This window comes from Microtus pennsylvanicus, chromosome 13 (assembly GCF_037038515.1).
Source record: "Microtus pennsylvanicus isolate mMicPen1 chromosome 13, mMicPen1.hap1, whole genome shotgun sequence".
Classification (NCBI taxonomy): Eukaryota; Metazoa; Chordata; class Mammalia; order Rodentia; family Cricetidae; genus Microtus; species Microtus pennsylvanicus.
Genome location: NC_134591.1, coordinates 36,070,191 through 36,090,950, shown reverse-complemented (window position 1 = coordinate 36,090,950; position 20,760 = coordinate 36,070,191). Strand labels below are relative to the sequence as shown.

The 20,760-nt window shown below is 39.3% G+C and overlaps 1 protein-coding gene across 2 annotated transcripts in view; it reads left to right on the top strand.

Annotated features, from left to right (window-relative positions):
• Positions 1-17,558, top strand: part of Itgb3bp (integrin subunit beta 3 binding protein) — a 46,867-nt gene extending 29,309 nt beyond the window's left edge. Inside the window, exons 5-9 of one of the 2 annotated variants that reach the window (XM_075945168.1) lie at positions 5,537-5,615; positions 6,338-6,431; positions 7,482-7,538; positions 14,864-14,911; positions 17,381-17,558. In XM_075945168.1, coding sequence (XP_075801283.1) covers positions 5,537-5,615; positions 6,338-6,431; positions 7,482-7,538; positions 14,864-14,910 — 277 coding nt within the window. In that variant the 3' untranslated portion in view covers position 14,911; positions 17,381-17,558. The remainder of the gene's footprint in view (positions 1-5,536; positions 5,616-6,337; positions 6,432-7,481; positions 7,539-14,863; positions 14,912-17,380) is intronic. The other variant, XM_075945169.1, reaches the window with a different exon arrangement.
• Positions 17,559-20,760: the final 3,202 nt, after the last annotated feature.

The following is a 20,760-nucleotide window of genomic DNA, read 5'->3' as shown; positions in this document are numbered from 1 at the left end:
TCATTACTATAGCTCTGTAGTAGAGCTTGAAGTCGGGGATAGTGATGCATCTGGAAGTTCCTTTATTGTATAGTATTGTTTTGGCTATCCTGGGTTTTTTTGTTTGTTTGTTTTTCCGTATGAAGTTGAGTATTGTTCTTTCGAGGTCTGTGAAGAATTGTGTTGGGGTTTTGATGGAGAATGCATTGAATCTGTAGATTGCTTTTGGTAAGATTACCATTTTATTATGTTGATCCTCACTATCCAAGATCATGGGAGATCTTCCCATTTTCTGGTATCTTCTTCAATTTCTTTCTTCAAAGACTTAAAGTTCTTTTTTTTTAATTTCTTTATTTATTTTTTCATTGAGAAAAGAAAGAAAAAAAACAAGTTTCCACCTCCTCCCAGCCTCCCATTTCCCTCCCCTCCTCCCACCCTTCTTCCCCTCCTCCCACCCTTCTCCTCCTCCTCCCACTCCTCTTCCCCTCCCTCTCCAGTCCAAAGAGGAGTCAGGGTTCTCTGCCCTGTGGTAAGTCCTAGGTCCTCCCCCCTCTGTCCATATCTAGGAAGGTGAACATCCAAACTGGCTAGGCTCCCACAAAGCCAGCACATTGAGTAGGATCAAAACCCCGTGCCATTGTCCTTGGCTTCTCCTCAGCCCTCATTGTTCGCCATGTTCAGAGAGTCCAGTTTTAACCCATGCTTTTTCAGTCACAGTCCAGCTGGCCTTGGTGAGCTCCCAGTAGATCAGCTCCACTGTCTCAGTGGGTGGGTGCACCCCTCGTGGTCCCGACTTCTTTGCTCATGTTCTCCCTCCTTCTGCTCCTCATTGGGACCTTGGGAGCTCAATCCAGTGCTCCAGTATGGGTCTCTGTCTCTATCTCTATCCTTCACCAGATGAAGGTTTTATGATGATATGCAAGATATTCGTCAGTATTGCTATAGGCTAGGGTCATTTCAGGTTCCCTATCCTCAGCTGCCCAAGGAACTAACTGGGGACCTCGGCTTGGGCTCCTGGGAGCCACTCTAGGTTCAAGTCTCTTGCCAACCCTAAGGTGGCTCCCTTACACTGAACTGAACAGAGAATTCTCAGCAGAGGAAGTTCAAATGGCCAAAAGACACTTAAGGTCATGCTCAACCTCCTTAGCGATCAGGGAAATGCAAATCAAAACAACTTTGAGATATCATCTTACACCTGTCAGAATGGCTAAAATCAAAAACACCAATGATAGCCTTTGATGGAGAGGCTGTGGAGGAAGGGGTACCCTCATCCATTGCTGATGGGAATGCAATCTTGTGCAACCACTTTGGAAATCAGTGTTTCGGTTTCTCAGGAAATTCGGGATCAACCTACCCCTGGGCCCAGCAATACCACTCCTGGGAATATACCCAAGAGATGCCCTATCATATGACAAGAGCATTTGTTCAACCATGTTCATAGCAGTATTATTTGTAATAGCCAGAACCTGGAAACAACCTAGATGCCCCTCAATGGAAGAATGGATGAAGAAAGTATGGAATACATACACATTAGAGTACTACGCTGCGGTAAAAAACAATGACTTCTCGAATTTTGCATGCAAATGGATGGAAATAGAAAACACTATTCTGAGTGAGGTAACCCAGACCCAAAAAGATGAATATGGGATGTACTCACTCATAATTGGTTTCTAGCCATAAATAAGGGTCACGGAATCTACAATTGGTGATCCTAAAGAAGCTAAGTAAGAAGGTGAACCAAAGGAAAAACATATAGTTACCCTCTTGGCTATGGGAAGTAGACAAAATTGCCGGGGAGAAAATTGGGATCTTGGGGGTGGGGTGGGATTGGGGTAAGGTAAGATGGGGAGAGAAAAGGGAGAAGGGGAGGATGGGGGGAACTTGGGGAAAAAAGGAGGATTGGGATAAAGGAAGGTTGGATAGGGGAGCATGGAAGCACAATTCTTAGTTAAGACTTAAAGTTCTTGTCGAACAGGTCTTTCACTTCTTTGTTTAATGTTACACTACCCAAGAAATTTTATGTCATTTGTGGCTATTATAAAGGATGATGTTTCTCTGACTTCTTTCTCAGCCCTTTTATCATTTGGATATAGTAGGGCTACTGATTTTTTTTAGTTGATCTTGTATCCTGCCACATTACTGAATGTGGTTATCTGCTGAAGAAGTTCCCTGGTAGAATTTTTGGGGTCACTTATGTATATAATCATATCATCTGCAAATAGCAAAAGTTTGACATCTTCCTTTCCAGTTTGTATCCCCTTGTTCTCCTTTTGTTGTCTTATTGCTCTAGCTAGAACTTACAGTAGTATATTGAATAGATATGGAGAGAGTGGACAGCCTTGTCTTATTCCTGATTTTAGTGGAATCACTTTGAGTTTCTCTCCATATAATTTGATGTTGGCTGTTGGCTTGCTGTATATTGCTTTTATCATATTTAGATACATTGCTTGTATCCCTGATCTCTCCAAGACCTTTACCATGAAGGGGTGTTATATTTTATCAGAGGCTTTTTCAGCAACTAATGAGATGATCATATGTTTTTTTCTTTCAGTTTGTTTATATGGTGGATTACAATGACTTTTTTTGGGGTTTTTCATTTATAGATTTATTTCCTTATTGTACAAATTACCACACAAATACAGAATTCACAATAGCACTTAAAAGAGCACAGAAATCTTCTCTTGACTATAAAAAATAATAAACTGCAAGAACAACTCCCCATTTTCTGGACAAGAGTGCTGCCCAAAAGAAATTCCTTGTACGTGGATAGGAGGTTTTGTAGATGGTTGAGACTGCAGTTAAGCTTCATACTATATTCCTAGAATCAATATGAGGAATGAAATTCAAGATTCACATGAGTTTCTTGTGATAGATTTTCATATGTTGAACCATCCCTGCATCTCTGGGATGAAGCTGACTTGATCATGGTGGATGATTTTTTTGATATGTTCTTGGACTCTGCTTGCCATTATTTTATTGAGTATTTTTGCATATATGTTCATGAGTGAGACTGGTCTGTAATTTTCTTTCATGCTTGAATCTTCGAGGTTTTTTTTTTTAAATCAGGGTTACTGTAGCCTCATAAAAAGAGTTTGGCAATGTTCCTTCTGTTTCTAGTGTGTGGAACAATTTGAGGAGTATAGGTATTAGCTCTTTTTTGACATTCTGATAGAATTCTGTGTTGAAACCATCTGGACCTGGGCTTTTTTTTTGGGGGGGGGGGAAGCCTTTGATGACTTCTATTTCCTTAGCAGTTATAGGTCTATTTAAATTGTTTATCTGGAACTGGGTGGTGGTGGCACATGCCTTTAATACCAGCACTCATAAGTTCGAGGCCAACCTGGTCTATAAGAGCTAGTTCTAGGACAGGCTCCAAAACTACAGAGAAGGGGCTGGAGAAATGGCTCAGAGGTTAAGAGCACTGCCTGCTCTCCCAAAGGTCCTGAGTTCAATTCCCAGCAACCACATGGTGGCCCACAACCATCTGTAATGAGATCTGATGTCCTCTTCTGACCTGAAGGCATACACACAGACAGAATATTGTATACATAATAAATAAATAAACAAATATTTAAAAAGAAAACTACAGAAAAGCCTTGTCTCAAAAATAAATAAATAAATAAATAAATAAATAAATAAATAAATAAATAGTTTATCTGGTCTTGATTTAATTTTGGTATGTCTATCTATCCAGAAAACTATCCATTCTTTTTAGATTTTCCAATTTTGTGGAGTACAGGTTTTCAAAGGATGACCTAATGATTCTTTAGATTTCCTCAGTGTCTGTTGATATGTCCCCCTTTTCATTTCTGATTTTGTTAATTTAGATGTTCTCTCTCTGCCTTTTGGTTAGTTTGGATAAGGATTTGTCTATCTTGTTGATTTTCTTTAAGAACCAGCTCTTTGTTTCATTGACTCTTTGTATTGCTTTCCTTGTTTCTATTTTATTGATTTTGACCCTCAATTTGATTATTTCCTGTCATTTACTCCTCCTGGGTAAGTCTGCTTCTTTTTGTTTTAGAGCTTTCAAGTGTGCCATTAAGTCGTTAGTGTGAGATTTCTCTTTTTTTATGTAGGCACTTAGTGCTATGAACTTTACTCTTAGAACTGCTTTCATGATGTCCCATAAGTTTGGGTATGTTGTGCATTCATTTTTATTGAATTCTAGGAAGTCTTTAATTTTTTCTTCTTTGACCTAAGGATGATTCAGTCATGTAGCTAAAATTCATTTGAAGTGTGGCTAGTCTGAATGAGATGTTTCAGTATAAATATACATCAGACTTGAAAACTACAAAGATATCTCAGGAATTTTTATATTATTTTATGTTTAAATAATAATTCTTTGAATATCTTGAGCTAAATAATGTTATTAAATTTTAACTATTTCTTTCTATTCCTTTTAATGCAGCTACTTGAAAAGTATATGTGTGACTTACATTTCTGTTACGTTCTGGATATGTATTCTTAGATGATGAGATCTTAAGATTAGAATACAGCCTGAAACCGCAATAATGATTAAGTCATCTTTGGCTTGTTTATTTGATAGAATATTGTTCAGCCCTTAAAATTATCCATTTTTGGTGTGTGCATCCCTCAGAAGTTAAGCAGTTTTAGTGGTCCATGCCCATAATTCCAGCACTCTAGAAGCAGAAGCAAGAGAATTGCTACATATATGAGAACAGCTGGGCTACATAGCTGTTTCCAAGCCAACCAGAGTTACAGTTTGGCATTCTTTCTCAAAAAAGAAAGAAAGAAAGAAAGAAAGAAAGAAAGAAAGAAAGAAAGAAAGAAAGAGAGAGAGAAAAAAGAAGAAAAAACCCTCCCCTCCCCCAAAAGCTTGTTATGTTAAGTAAAGAAAGCATCATTTAAAACCCGTGGTTCTCAACCTTCCTAATGTTGCTTTCAGACACTTCTTCATGCTGTGCTGACCCCAACCATAAATTTATTTCATTGCTACTTCATAACTGTAATTTTGCTAGTTATGAATTGTAATGTAAATATCTGATATGAAGGATGTCTGATATGTGACTCCCAAAGGGGTCACAACGAACAGGTTGAAACTGGTGATTCAAACTTACAAAAATTAAGTTTAAATCCTAAGGAGGAAAAATTCCAACCTACTGATGAGTAACATGATCACAAGGAAGTAGCTTTTCCCTGTTAGTTCAAATTTAAGAGATTGCTTTTGTATCTTTTTCACACTGAACTCTGCAAGCTATTATTTTAAGTTCCTAGATAGCACTGCCCTGAAGTCTCAACCATGGTAAGTGAACAATGGAATATTAACTCAAAAAGGATGTATGGAAAGGAAAGAGGCTGCTATATCTCCCCTCACACTGATGGGTGGGAATGGAAGCTGAGAGGGTGATTAATAATGTGTGTTGTGCTTATAAAGGAATATCAAAACAAGGGGAGAACATTTCCATATGTTAGCTCTTTGACACGTGAAGAAAGGGCTAGAGAACAGCGTGTGTCTCTAGGAATAGAATTACAACCCTGGGACCTGACACATTTCCATGCTTATTCTTAGTAACTATGCTTGTCTGTTCCTTCCTAGATTCATAGTGCTGCTATCTAAAATTGAGAGATCAGCAGAAAACACCATGGAGATAATGAAGAATTTAAGTAGTATACAGGTTTGCACTTTTCTCACATGTAATTTTCAGACCTCTGCTGTCCATTTTGAAAAGGATAAAAAAGAAGCCTTGTATGTCTAGCCACAAGTGTGCAGAGTATATAATTTATTTCTCATGGGAATCTCCCTGGTTATAGTACATAATGATTAACTGTAATATTTTAGTAATAGCTGGCATTTTCACATTTAAAAGTAATTTTGTGTATATGTTTAAGGTTTTTGGAATTTTCGTTTGTTTGAGATAGGGTCTCACTATGTAGCTCTGGCTGTCCTAGAACTCAACTATGTAGACCAGGCTGGACTCAGAGATTCACCTACTTCTGCCTCGCAAGTGCTAGAATTAAAGGCAATCGCCACCACACCTGGCATGTTTAAATTACGTCTCTTAATAATAATAATTTTTTAAAAGCCTGCTCTTAATTGAGCATAGTGATATATTCACTTAATGCCAGCACTCAGGAGGCAGAGGCTCGCAGATCTCTAGAGTTCAAGGCCAGCCTGGTCTATATATTGAGTTTCAGGTCAGCTAAGACTACATAGAGAAATCCTGTCTCAAACCTTACAGCATCTATAGGGCTTGTTACACTTGACTTACCAGGAAAGATCAAATTTCCTAATTTAAGATTTTTTTAAATGAAGACTGCAGTGTATTATATTTTGTTTATAAATAACCTCTTGGTTATAGAGAACTTACTCAATACATTAAAAATAGTTTTCTTTAAGGCTTTGAAGAATAACAGAAGACTTGAAGATCTCATTGGTGTTTCCCTGGTCCCATGTTCCTTAAAAAATGAAGTAGAGAAAACTAGAACACTAAGTAAGAAAGATTAATGTATTTTTAAAGATCTTTTTTAATTTATATATTTTATGTATATGAGTGTTTTGTCTGCATGTCTGTCTGCATACCCGAGAGGGCATCGGATTCCATTACAGATGGTTGTGAGCCACCACGTGAGTGCTGGGAATTGAACTCAGGACCTCTGTGCTCTTAACCACTGAGCCGTCTCTCCAGCCCCAGTATTTCTAACGATAGTAATTTTAGAGATAACCCTCCTAATGTTTCTCACGTTACAGTCTGATAGATCACACATATTCAGAGCTGCCCACGTAGAAGTACTGTTCCCTTCATTAGAAAAGGAGTCATGTGTCTTTTAGAGGATTTGCTGTTTTATGGCTTCCTCTTGGATGCAGAAGAAAAGATTGCTCACTGGAAACTGCAAGCAGACTTCCTTTCTAGTGCGCTCACTTTCAAAGTAAGAAAGAGGGCAGAGTTGTGCTTGATAGCTATAGTATGTGTCATTTTGCATGATCTTCCAAATAATGAGGAATTATTCATTCATATTTGTTTGTTCTTAGCCCAGATTGTCCTGGAATTCATCACATAGCCTAGGCTGTCCTTGAAGTCACAGCAATCCTCTTTTTTTTTTCAGCTTCTTGAATGCTGGGATTACAGGTGTGTGCCAACCACACCCAAATATTTTATATCAATTCTTTAAAAAAAAAGATTGTGTGTCTTTGTGTTTGTGTTAAAGAGCTTATGTTCACGTGTGTGTGCCCGTGCTCTGCAGACCTGTGTGTAAGCACAGAGTGTCCTGTCACACTGCCTGTTCCTGTGGGTCAGGGTTTCTCCTTCAGTCTGGGACTTTTGTTTTCTCATTTGTCTGGAAACCAGCAAGTCTCGGGCATCTTTCTGTCCCCGCCCTATTCAGATCTAGGACTATAGTCATGCACAAGATTCCCAGCTTGTTAGACGGGTGCAGAGATACAAATTCTAGTTCTTATACTGGCTCAGCAAGCTAACCACCAAGCCATCTACAGCCCCTTATGTTACTTCTTAATCTGAAGGTGGTTTTGTTTTTTAATATAGTGACAAAAGCAACAGAACAAAAGCTGTTTGATAAGAATTCAAAAAGTCCCCCCAAAGGTAAGATTGTACTTTAGTTTATTACGTAAGGAAATGTTTTCATGGGGCTGGAGTGTGGTTCCTCAGTTGAAAGCTCTTATCACTCCTGCAGAGGATGTGGTTTTGGTTCCCAACAACCCATGTGGTGCTGCGCAGCCATCCGTAACTCCAGGTCCTAGGGATCCAGTGCCCTCCTCTGACCTCTATAGGCACCAGAAACACATATGGTGCTCAGAATACATGTAGGCAAAACACTCATACACATAAGATAAAATAAAGTAAATCTTTTTAAAAAGAGAAATGCTTTCATATCAGTCAGTTCACAAACTAAAACCTAAGTGTGTGTGCACGCACACACGAAGACCAAAAGAGGGCTCATATTTTTTAAATCCATTTATTTTATTTAAAAATGTTTGTAATACATTAACAAGAAGACCACACCTGGTGAAATTTACTTTACTGATGACTGAATCTTGAAATACCTTTTAAAATACAGTTTTGTCTTTTTATTGTAATTTCTTTTTAGAATGTTAATAATCTTTAAATTTTTAGTGGTAGAATATTTTTAAAGCATTAAAAGTAATTCGAATTCTGGAAACTTACAGGTCATTAGTGATCCTTTGGCATTTGATCTACTAAGAACTTATACTTATGAGCATTTAACACTGGAAACTAATTTAGCTGGTTTTCAGTTTCCATGGGTGAGACACACCATATACAAGTAAGTTCTAAACATTTTGAGACCAATTTGAAAGTCAGCATTTGATGGGGGGAGGATTGCCCTTTTATCTAAGAGAGTTGGTTATTTTTTTTTAGCATTTATATATTGTACAAAATGTGGGGTTTTATTGTGATAATCCCATGTGTACATAAAGCATTTTTATCTTCTTCACATGTATTGCCCTCTCTTACCCACCCATACCATATCCTTCCCTGTCTGAGGACGTGCAGGGGTGTGTGCCTGTGTTCCCATGCTGGCTGCAGAAGAGGGCATTGAGTGTTCCTAATAGCGTCCCTTCTGCTTTCTTGCCACCTTCCTTATTTGTTCCTTGGACTCTGCAGATGAGAGAGCACGTGATAATAACTCTCTTTCTGGTCAGGCTTACTTCACTTCACAAGATAGCTTTAGTTCCATCCATTTTCTTGCAAGTAACCCGACTTTGTTCCTTTTTTTTTCCTCCCCTGAAAACTATTGAAGAATGCTGTGAGCATTCCTACACATTACCTTTTGTAGATACAAGCACTCATGAAATTTTCATGAAGGAAATTTTATGCAACATCTTCAAGTGTAGCTAGCATTAAGCTAAGTAAATTATATTCATAGAAAACAATTTCCTACAGCCATTTAAAGTCTTTCTTTAGATTTTAATGATCATATGCAATATGATTTCAGTTATGTACCCAAACTATAAAAAAAATGTGTATGATCCTGTACTAACTGGTCTTATGAGTCAACTTGACACAAGCTAGAGTCATCAGAGAGGAAGGAGCCTCAGTTGAGGAAATGCCTCCATGAGATCCAGCTGTAAGGCATTTTCTCAATTAGTGATCAGTGGGGGTGGTGCCATTCCAGGGCTGGTGGCCCTGGATTCTATAAGAAAGCAGGCTGAGCAAGCATGAGAAGCAAGTCAGTAAGCAGTTTCCCTCCCTCTGCATCAGCTCCTGCCTCCAGGTTCCAGACTTGCTTGACTTCCTGTTCTGATTTCCTTTAGTGATAGACTGTGGTATGGAAGTATAACCCAAACTTGCTTTTTGATCATGGTGTTTTGTTGCAGCAATAGAAACCCTAATAAGGCAGGTCCATATATGCTTATATATGCATATAAATATATATGTTTGACTCACAATATATTGTGTATACACTTTCTATTTTAGGTTTTCATTGTGTCTATTTATGGTCCTGGGTTAAAAGGACATCTTGGCACAAGTATATATTGTGTGTTGAGCTTAACCACCTACCATACTTTCTCCTCCATTCTTCCCTTTATTTCCCCTAAATATTTTCACTTCTACTTTCATGCCACGTATGTGTACATGATGTTATAGGTCTATATCTGGGAATCACAATTAAGCAAAATTATGGGATATTTTTATAACCGGTATGGGTCAACCAGTCTACCATGTCTGACTGGGCTAGGACTTGAACAGTGACCTCCAGTGGTGACACCAGATTCCAGTCAGATACAGAGGCCAACGACGTTACCCAAAAGTAACGGGCAAGATATCTCCAAAGCTGTTGCAGAGAGACGCAAAGTGGGCTTTTGCACCCTACTTGTACTGTGACCTGGAAGCAGATTGGGGTCTCTTCTCTCTTACGTTAGCTCTTCAGAGCGTGACTTCAGTGTCACTGTTGAATTTTCCTAACCTGACAGGATTTAGATTATGTGACATTTCTATGTGTATTATTTCTCAGTCAGAAGAAATCTTCTATATCTTGTGTTGATGACATAATTTTAAAATCCATACTTTCCTAGAACCATTAATAATTAAAACTGGCATTTACCAAATTTGGAGAAATGAAGGAAAATTCTCGGGTAGTTAGTTAGCAGAATTATTACATTGAATTCATGTGTTAGAGGGTATACCATGGTATACTTGTAGGTCTGCAGGCAAATCACAGGAATCAGTTCTCTCCCTCTAGCATGTGCCTCTGGGGACCAAACTCGGGTTATCAGGCTTTGGCAGGAAGCATCTTCACCACTGAGCCATCTCACTAGCCGTCAAATAATTCTCAAGAACGTTTTCTGAAAGTATTGCTACTCCACTAAAATCTCCTTGGGGGCTTTTGGATAATATGCCATTCATTTTAGTTACTCATTGCACCTCAATTCTTTGTGCTTTTGTGTAAGACCAGCCTTGTAGCTTTTCTCTGTTATTTGTGCAGACTGACTTGTCCATTTCCAGGCTCTTACAAGGTTGGGTTTCTTTCATTCATAGAAGAAATTGAATCACTAAATCATGTTTTGAAATTTCCAGTAGGCATTAATTACTTGTAGAATAAATACAAACTTAATTTAAAAACCTGTTTGCATGTTATATGCCAGTATGTGTTGTTTAATATACTATCTGGACCATGTATTTGTATTGATAATCCTCCATTCCTATGTGGCACAAGCTACATTAGCTCTTTCTGTCTTCTAGACACTAAAAGTTCTTCACTTTTTGACTTAGGAAAACTTGCTTCCTGTGTAATTTGAGGTTGAGTTCCTGCATTTCACTGGGTGCTTCCCCTCTGCTTCCTGCCAGACATATTTGCTATTTGGTTTTTTGTTGTTAAAGATTGTGCACACACATAAACACAAACACACAGATTCTTCTCTGCTAAATTAACAAGTCTCCCCTCTTCTTATCACACTGATTTTAAGAAGCATTTGCTAATTTTTGTGACATCTGAGATTAGTCTGCTTCATGTGTTCCCTTGGAGACTGGGCTTTGAGTCTTAATGATGTTTTCTACTTTACTTTTTTTCTATTATTATCCAAATTTGTTTAAATTTTACATCTTGTGACTCTTCATGACATCAGAAGGTTTTTTTGAGTCGGCCCTTATGATATCTACTGAATTTGTTTCATTTCTGTAATCATAAAGGTGGGACTAGGCCAGCCAGTTTCACCATCAGCACATCCCTGAGGTGGCCATTGAGGATGATGCTGGTCATTCCTCTTACCCTTCAGATTCTTCTAAAGTTTTCCTAGGATTGCAGGAGAACGGCAACATTTCCGCTGCCATTGCCCGTTTAGATTGGTCTTTTCCTCTTTCACCTTGGTGCCCGTCCCTTCCCTCAGTACCACCTGCAGCTGGTATTGCAGGGTGAAGAATGACTCTACAGGATTAAGTAAACAGGCACGTGACACATACTGTGCCACCTTCATGTAACTAAAACATCCCCAATAACTTGGAGAGGTCACTAAACTTTCCCTAAGACCGTATGAATCAGAATGCCTGCTTAGACTATGTGAATAACAGGCACTCCGCTGCTAAACCCAAGGTTCTTGAACAAAGGAAGGCTTCTTTTGGTTACTTAGGATATAAGACTAACTTCACTTTCCCTAATAATATTGGCTTTATGACTATTAGGAAAACAATGAAAGATTCCTTTTCTGTTAGATATGGATGTGAATTTTCATAATTATTTTAAATTTGTTATGCTTAAGCTTAAGACATCTGACTATTCAGTGGGCTGACGGACGGAATGTCACATTGTCATCACACGGGAAGGCATGCAATGTATTTGCTTTTCATAGTCAACCTCTACTAAAAACAACCTCTCACAGATAGCCCCTAGTCAATAGATGGCATTCTGTAGCACTTGGCATTTTCAGTTTTTCTGGAGATTAAAATGCCACCATTGTTGGTCTGTGTCTAGGAATTCCAGTAAACAAAATGTTTTTGAAAAGAATGTAAGCAAATTGGGGAGCAGCTGCCAAGATAAGAAATCAAGACAGTTTCAGTCCAAAACATATTTTATGTTTTGAGAATAACTGTGTAGGTGGCAGAGTGCATATTTCAAATGTAGTATAACCATCTGAACTTTACAGGGTTCAAAAAAGTTGATTGTTTCAGCTATTTGTAACAGAAACGATTTCAGAACTTCTAGCTCTGGTCTTTTGAAAGAAGCACAGACTGTTTTCTTTAGTTAACTTCCACTGTAAAATTCATCTTGGTTCGAGAATTCCAAAATTCTTTAGGCTACATGACAAGTTGAAAGCCCTTCTGTGCTGACACTATAAAGCAGTTTGTGGCATTGCCTTTCTTCCTAGAAACCATTAAGGTATTTTTAACAAAAGCATGTTTTGCTTCTCTCAACTCAATCTTGAAAAAGTATTCATCATATTGGCTAAATAATCTTACTTCCCAAAGACTACTACCCTTTTGGCTTTTCATCTTATAAATTAAACATATTTTTTGTCAGATACTTCAGTTTTAAAAAGCACTCATCTGAGTTTGAACATTCTCTTAAAAATTCCATGTGCTCTCCTGGATTGACTTGGAGATAGCTGTTAATTTTGTGCCACACGTACACATTAAAGTGCACTGCAGCCCAGCCCTTTGTATGGAGTCACTGTTGTGCGTGCTGTTCCCAGGTCAGACCTCCGCTGTAGATACTGCTAATGTTCTTCTTCTGTGCCAGGCATCACTGTTCGGGGAACACTACCAACTGCTGGAAATGCTTACTTAAGATTTGTCTTAGATTTAAGGAAAACCAAACAGGTTTATTACTTTTCAAAGTCTTTTACATAATTTTCTTCCATGCTTTAAATTCTTATGCTTTTCTTAAAGCATAATAATTTTTCTTTTGAAAAAATCTGTAGCAAATGTTAAAATTATACATTTGGACTCACTTAGTAGCAATTATGTGTTTAGGAGGTGTAAATAACTTGCAAGCAGACAGTACAAATATCCAGGTGTTCTTATGTGCTGATGACAACAAAATTGAAAAGAAAGACTGTAATAATTCTGACTGGTTTTCTCTGCAGAAGATATTGATTATTTGTGTGTGGTGAGAGATTTGGAAAATTCAATTAAAGGAGTTGTGCAAAGGTTTCATAAATTTCCCTTCTACAGCGTGTACACAGACATTGTTGCCTTTTAAATCAATGCAGCACTTCACAATATATTTTCTTTGAAACATAAAAATAAATAACATTTAAACAGTTCTGCTTACTACAGAAACAAATTTTATTTTCTGTGAAGCATTTAGTCATGTGCTATCACTGACTCATACACATTTGCCAGCTGTAACAAATTTTATAGACACTTCCCTGGAGACATAGCTCACATACTATGAATTTTTAAATGAACAAATGGTGAAGAAGGGATGTCAGCAATATAAAAATTGATCAGTTAAAAGATAAAAGCATAAGTAAAGAGATTTGTATGGTAGCCTTAATAGGTTTTATTAAATAAAAATACTATAAAAAGACAGTAATGAATAGACTGAGGACTGGCTGTTCTTGAGGAGGAGAAGAATTATCCTGGCACATTTATAGAAATTGGTTTTTTGTCACCTGATAGGTGAACAGTTTCTATTTGAACCCTGAAAAGCAGCCAGAAAAACTCACCCCACCCCCAAGATGCACATCGAATTGCTAAATGGCATTCATACCTTAGACACGTACGCAACAAAGTATATTTACATTATTATATAGCTAATTATGTTCAGTGCTTTGCGGCCCATCACAGACTCAGAAGAGAGGTCATTTGTTTTCACACTCAGTTCCAGCCCACTGGAATGCCTGGACCCCTCTGCCGCTTTCCTTCTACGAGATTGCTTTCTCCTCTCCTGCTCACCTAACTGTTAAGTCTGCCTCAGTGGCCCATCCTCTGTGAAACTCCCCATTCCTCCAAGAGAAGCACATTTGCCTCCTGTTGTGGGCTCCCATAGTACTCGTCAGTGTTTGTCAGTTACTGTTACGTGTGTTTGTGTAGTGCATCAACACTCTCAGATTACTGGCCTTTTGTGTGTGCAGGGGGGGGGGTCTTCTGAGTTGCAGCTGCAGAGCCTAGATCAAAATCTGGAGAAGGCTCTCTCTCTCTCACTCTCTCTCGCTTTAATTTTGGATGGGGTCTCCCTGTGTTTTCCTGGCCAGCATGGAATTTGCCATGTAGATCAGGCTGGCCTCAAATTCAGAAATCCACCTGCCTCTGCTTCCCAAGGGTTGGAATTAAAGAAGGTTCAAATACTTATGATTGCTCTCGTCATGTACTCCACTAACTGTTTTTGGAATCCCTGTTATGAATTAGTCTTCTGACCTTAGAGATAACAAGACAAGAAAGACATTGTCCAGCACAGAAAGCAAGTAACCACACTCAAGAGTAGAAGGGTAATAGCAATAGTAGTACATATGAATACTCTTTGTAATGCTATAATGTATAAGGCATACGAGTATCTTGGCTGTTATAATTTTAAAATATATGTTCTGAAGTAGAATCAGAAAAACCTCTGAGATGCTGAAATAAAAACTATAAAGCCCAAACTTGTTTATTATGTCAAATAAAAGTTGGTCTCTTTTTAAAGATTTATCTATTTTTATGTGTATCGATGTTTTCCTGCATGTATGTAAAGGCACCATATGCATGCAGTATCCAGAAGGTGCTGGAGAGTGTCAGATCCCCTAGGACTGGAATTGTAGATAGATGGTTGTAATCTCCTGTATGAGTGCTGAGAAACGAACCTAGCTCCTCTCTGCAGGAGCAGTAAGTGCTCTTAACTGATGAGCCATCTCTCCAACCCCCACTTTTAGTTTATTTTAATTTCACTTGAATCGATATTTACTTTGTATCACATAGTGGGAAGTTATTCTGAACTCTTTTCTGAAAACAAATCTCTTTTTTTTTTCATATAGAACATCATCTTAATAGCTTCAAATTCCTTAAAGCCATTTTGAACTGAGGTAATATCTTGCTTTTCTAACTTAACTTTGTTAAAGTTCACTGTCTTGTACATGTAAATGTAGTAATAGGAGCGGCGGGGCTGTGTCTCCAACACCCCAGCCGCCTGCTTGGCTAGCTTATGCCCTGAAATAATTACACGGACACTGTATTCTTTTAATCACTGCTTGGCCCTTTAGCTCTAGCCCTTACTGGCTAATTCTGATATCCCGATCAACCCATCTCTAATAATCTGTGAGCACCGGTCTTACCAGGAAGATTCTAGCCTAAGTCCATCCTGGGTCGGAGCTGGGGCGAGGCGTCTGCTCTGGAGAGGAGAGCTGTGGAATCTGAGCTCACTTCCTCTTCCTCCTGGCATTCTGTTCTGTTTACTCCACCTACCTATGTCCTAACCAATAAAATGGGCCAAGGCAGTTCCTTTATTAGCCAATGACCTTCCTCCATCATGTAAACATTTAACTTACATTGTAAGACTTAACTAATTAGTACAGCTTTCCTTTAGAGCCATTACTACTATCGTATAAAGAATCCTTTTCTAGTTACTAACTATCATATAAACTATCAGTACATCAGGACGTGATGTGTTCAGTAGTTCACTAGATGGACACACCTTGCTTGATTTGGGCACTTCCTTCATCTATCCACACCTTGGACTGGTCCTCACCCTCATGAAGAGAGCTTCCATTCCAAGAGTAACCACGGGCTCAGTCTCAGCTGCTACACTGTCTCCAGCATATTTATTTCATCACTTCCTCATCAAAATTGTTCCTCCTTCTATCTCACTAGCCCGGCTTAAAAACTCCAAATACAACAGAAGTGATATGATCCAGCAGCATTTCAGCTGTGGAGACAGAATTTGAGCTGTACTAAATGATACAAGTTCAGACTCTCACTCTGGGCTTCTGGACCACTGTACAAAAATTGTCTCTCTAACAAGGATAAAAGTGTCAGCTTGGGCCGGGCGGTGGTGGCGCACGCCTTTAATCCCAGCACTCGGGAGGCAGAGGCAGGCGGATCTCTGTGAGTTCGAGACCAGCCTGGTCTACAAGAGCTAGTTCCAGGACAGGCTCCAAAACCACAGAGAAACCCTGTCTCGAAAAACCAAAAAAAAAAAAAAAAAAAAAAAAAAAAAAAAAAAAAAAAAAGTGTCAGCTTGGAGAAACAGATGTCCCACAGGGCAAGCCCTCTGTCGCAAAAAATGTAGTAATTAACATGGACCAGGCCTCAAGGCAGAATCCACTGGAATCTACACCAAATCTAACCTTGAACTCCATGCACCTCCCCGAACCTGAGGGGAAAGCTTGGGTGCTAAGTCTAAAGACCACATCCTGCCTTCTGTTCATGATTGCAGCTGGACATGCAAGGACAAACTGCTCTCCTGACCACATGAGCTAGGAAGCACGAAGGCCCATGAACTTGAGATAGGCCGCGACAGTGAAACTACATGAGAGAGAATGACCTTGATATCAGTAAGATGTAGGCCAGTGGATGTCCTGGATCCTGCCTTTCATGAGGTGTGGAGCAAGGAATAGTTGGTAATAAACACTGCTTTCTTCTGTGGGTGCCAGTGGAGAAAAAGCGGTGTTAGAAAGTTCACAACAGGCATAGGTCTACTCGGGAAAGTGTGACAAGGGAATCAGAGACTGGGGACTTTACAGCAGCTCTAGCCCAGTGTGGTGTGCACAGCAGTAATCCCAGTGCCTGAGAGGCTGAGCTGTATGTACACCGGGGCTTTCCCGCAAGCAAGCGTGTTCCGCTCTACATTGCCTTCGTCCAGGAGCCGCTTACAATCTGTTAATTATAGCACTCAGACAGAAGAACCTGTAAGACAGGACTCCTCTAATAAAGCCAGGCCTGACCTCAATCCTCCTCCCTCATCTTCCTGAGTGCTGGAATGACAGGCATGTACTAAATATGCCTGGCTTCAAAAACACGGGCAATTTTGATGGGCTGTATAAATATGCCTACGTAAGCACAAAATATCAACAAGCGAGACTAAGAATTCAAGGCAATGCAGGCAGTCACCAGCCTCATACAGGCAGAGATGACCCAGCTGCAAGGATTATGAGGCCAGCAAGTATCTGAAGTATGCCTTAGAATATATGGTTTCCATGAAGGATGGATACGGCTACTACCTGTTATTCCATAACATAACTCTTATTAAGTTTTCTGCTCGACCCTGGATTTGACTTCAAAATCTTTCTCAATAGTTCTCCCAACAATCAGGGACAGCTGATGAAAACTCCTTTTGTAGTGTCTAGTATTACAAAAAATATAGTAATTTTTTTAAAGTCCAAGATGTGCAATGCCAACTCTATTACCGAGTTATAACCCTACTCTTGCCCAGGTTCCCTTCACACTGGACTGTAAGTGGGGCTTGTGATCCTACTTTGTGAGAATAAACTGTGTAATTAGCCTAACTAGCATCTCCTCCATGGTAACATTTTAATAAGATTTCCTCTCTTTTATAGTGTTACCTTCAAGTCTGACAACTGTGTCAATCTACATGAGTGTTAGTAAGAATGCAACCCTGCCTGACAAGAAGAGTTGGCGAAAGCAGACTGTTAAGTGTGAAAACCGCCTTCTCGGACAGGAAGTGGATCATCTATGGATAAATAGGAAAAAATAAAAGAGTTCATTGTGCACTGACTGCCTTTTTATGCAAAAATATGTGCGTGAGCCCATCTTCCCCCTGACCAAGACGGGGTTCTTGTTCACCAATGTACACACCAACTCAGCTGGCCTGTGAGCTCCCCATGAGTGGTGGGAGCACAGACGTGTGCTGCTGCCTCCGGCTTTATATGGGTCCTAGCGACCCAAATGCAGGTTTGCACACTGAGCCACTGTCCATGACTTCTGATGGTGAACACAGGATGGAAAGAGCCACATGCCTGCAAGAAGGCTTGTTTCTTCAGTTGCCACTATCTTCCCTGACTCAGTGCTCCCGAGTCCAAATAAGATCCTTTGTCACCACTAGGAGTCCCCAGTAGGACACACTGAGTAGGAATCTGTCACAGTCACCACACACACCCTTCTTGGCAGCTGTTGAAGGAAGCACCTGCTGGAAGTCCCTTAAGGCATGTAGACAAAGGCATCTAAATTGTGTTTTCAGTGGGTCATGCTGGAGTATCAAAATTCTCTCAAAAGTATTTCTCATATTTCCCCATGCAAAATAAAAAGCGCTGTCAGAACAGCCAAACTAATTTGTGAAGGTGAATCTCAGAAGACGCAAAAGTAAGCTAACGGGAGCTTATTAGTGTCTAAAGTAGGTACCACATGGCAAATAGCACTTAAATCATTTCTTGAGTGATGTACGAGATGTATGTTAATTTGGAAACTAATTCATGATGATGTAATAACTATCTTCTGTATCCCAAAGGCACTTGAAGAAAGGCACGCGCTGTGAACAATGTCCGCATCTGCCTGATCATATTTAAAGGCACAGAGAAATGTGTGTAATTAATCTGCCCAGTAAATACCAACTCGGAGCATGAGGCAGGTGCAAGTCTAGATAAAATTTCTTGCAGCTAATTTAAACTTTCTACACACACCACCAGATAATCTCAATGTAAATAATACATTTCTTCTTGACCCCTTAATGTAAGCCCTGCAGTAGAGTCCTGACTTGCACTGTTTCACCTATGTTCTATCGACTTTGAACACTTGTGGATAGAATTATGACTCTACCTTTGTAGAATGACGTCCTTTACTGACACTCACAGTCCACCAGGCAAACCAGGAACCAGCGCCCCCATGTGCAGTCCCAGCCACTCAGTAATTTACAGGTTACTTTGTGTTTGTTGGAAATGTTGTAGTATATTGTGGGACTGGTGTCTCAGGTGTGCACTGTTCCACTCTAGGGACCGTCATCTCTGCTCAGAGAAAATTACTGTGAATGTTTGAAGATTTTGTATATTTAGGAAACACTGGAATGAATTTTTGGGACAGACATTTAAATATTAAGTTGGTTTTGAACTAAATTCAGAGTCCAATGAATTAAAAGAAAGAGCTTTACTATAGGGCAGAACGGGATCCCTTCCAGATTGTTTGAAACATTAGCTTAGACGTGACTCTGTAGTGTCTGCATTGCAATCTGTTTGTGCTGTAAGGAACGAGCGGAAGGAGAGTCAAAACTTTTGTCACATCTTTATAACACAGTTTCTACACCTCACACACCGGACCACTGCTGCAGGAAAGAAATGCTGTTCTCTTGGTACTTGCCCTAAGGAAGTTTTGACAAAATTAGTCTAAGATGTTACCTGATTAAGTATTACTTCGAAAATAAAAATCTTGTATGAAGATGTAAAATAAAAATCAAGATTGAAAAGAATTCATTTTCCACTTAGAAACATTTCAGATTGATATATTAAAGGTGTTTTTAAAAATCTGTTACTATAAATGGCATAGGTGCTAAGTAGTTGTTCAATCTCAATGAACTATTCAACCTAATTGTCTTCTGGGTTTCCAGGAACTACTTAAAGCAAGATTTTTTTTTGCATATCTGTCTGATAAATATCAAGGATACTTTTTGATATAATCCTTCAAATATGTGATGAAAAATATACTAATATAGATTGTTCTAACACTGAAAACTAGGACACAAGTCAGAACATTTTATAAAGTACCCTGCATCAGTTAGGAAACAAAGGGTTAAGAAGCAAGTTGGTTTCATATGTAATGAGTTATGTAGGTATGTGTTTAACACAGTTACTGTGTGTTTGACCTCTTGATAGACTGAGCATTTGCCTTTCAGAACAGCTGGGTCTGCTGAGAACCAGTTCCCAGTTCTCTTCATTGTAGATCAGATGACTCTCGCTTTATCACCCTTAGAGGCCACATGAAGGACAAAGCAGAAAGATCCACACACAAAACTAATGTTTATGTGGGGGGAGGAGGAGACATATACCTGGCCCAAATATTCCAATTAGCAAAAAAGAAACCAACTGAGAATTGGAGCCACTGTGTTCCTCTGGCCATGTTTTGGCTGTAATCTGTCTGTGTCTTGCTCCTTCCTATAGAACAGTGGGCTGTTTGACTGCCTTGACCTCTGTGTGGCTGGCTCCCCTACTGGTGGTTTATGATTTGGACAGATGTTTTTCCCTCCCTGGTGAGCTTCATATGATACACGAACCCACACCCTATTCTCTTCTGGTTTAAGAAGCAAACCCAAGTGCATTAGCCGTAGAGAAACTGCATTTCTCAAGAATGCCTCTTCAGTCTAAGATGTATCTGAAAAGAACATGGAACTCCTGATTTTTGACAGATAAGGAAATGAGGCTTCTGATTTTCATTTTGTATAAGTATCTATTAAAGCCCCCCAGGCCCTGAGGTTAGCTGAGGGATGATTTGGACCCCTCACTGGAGGAGGACCCAGTGCTTTGGAAGCTAGCTGCTGCAAAACAAAGCATACTTTGTCTGACTTTGTTTTGTCTTTCAAAACAGTATTTCATGTGGCTCAGGCTAGCCTCAAACTCATGATGCTCCTAAATATAGCTCCCAAGTGCTGAGATTACAAGTGTGTACAACCAGAGCCAGCTCTAAGTGCATTGTAAACTGGTTTGCAATGGGTAGGAGAGCTATGACTTACACGGATCATCCTAAGTCTCCTTTAAAGCTGAAGGTTACTCAGTATGGGTAGACTAAATCATCAGGGAAAAAAAAGTTTTTATTGACAGAATCTACGTATACAAGAAATCTGTACATAAATATAGCATCATGTTATGCTGTTAATTACTTTTGCTTTTGAGTAATAAGGTTCCTCTACTGAATTTCTGAGAAGTTAAAACTTTGTCATTGACAGAAATCAACATTTCAGTGTTAAACTCAGATACATTATTAAATGGGGAAAGGT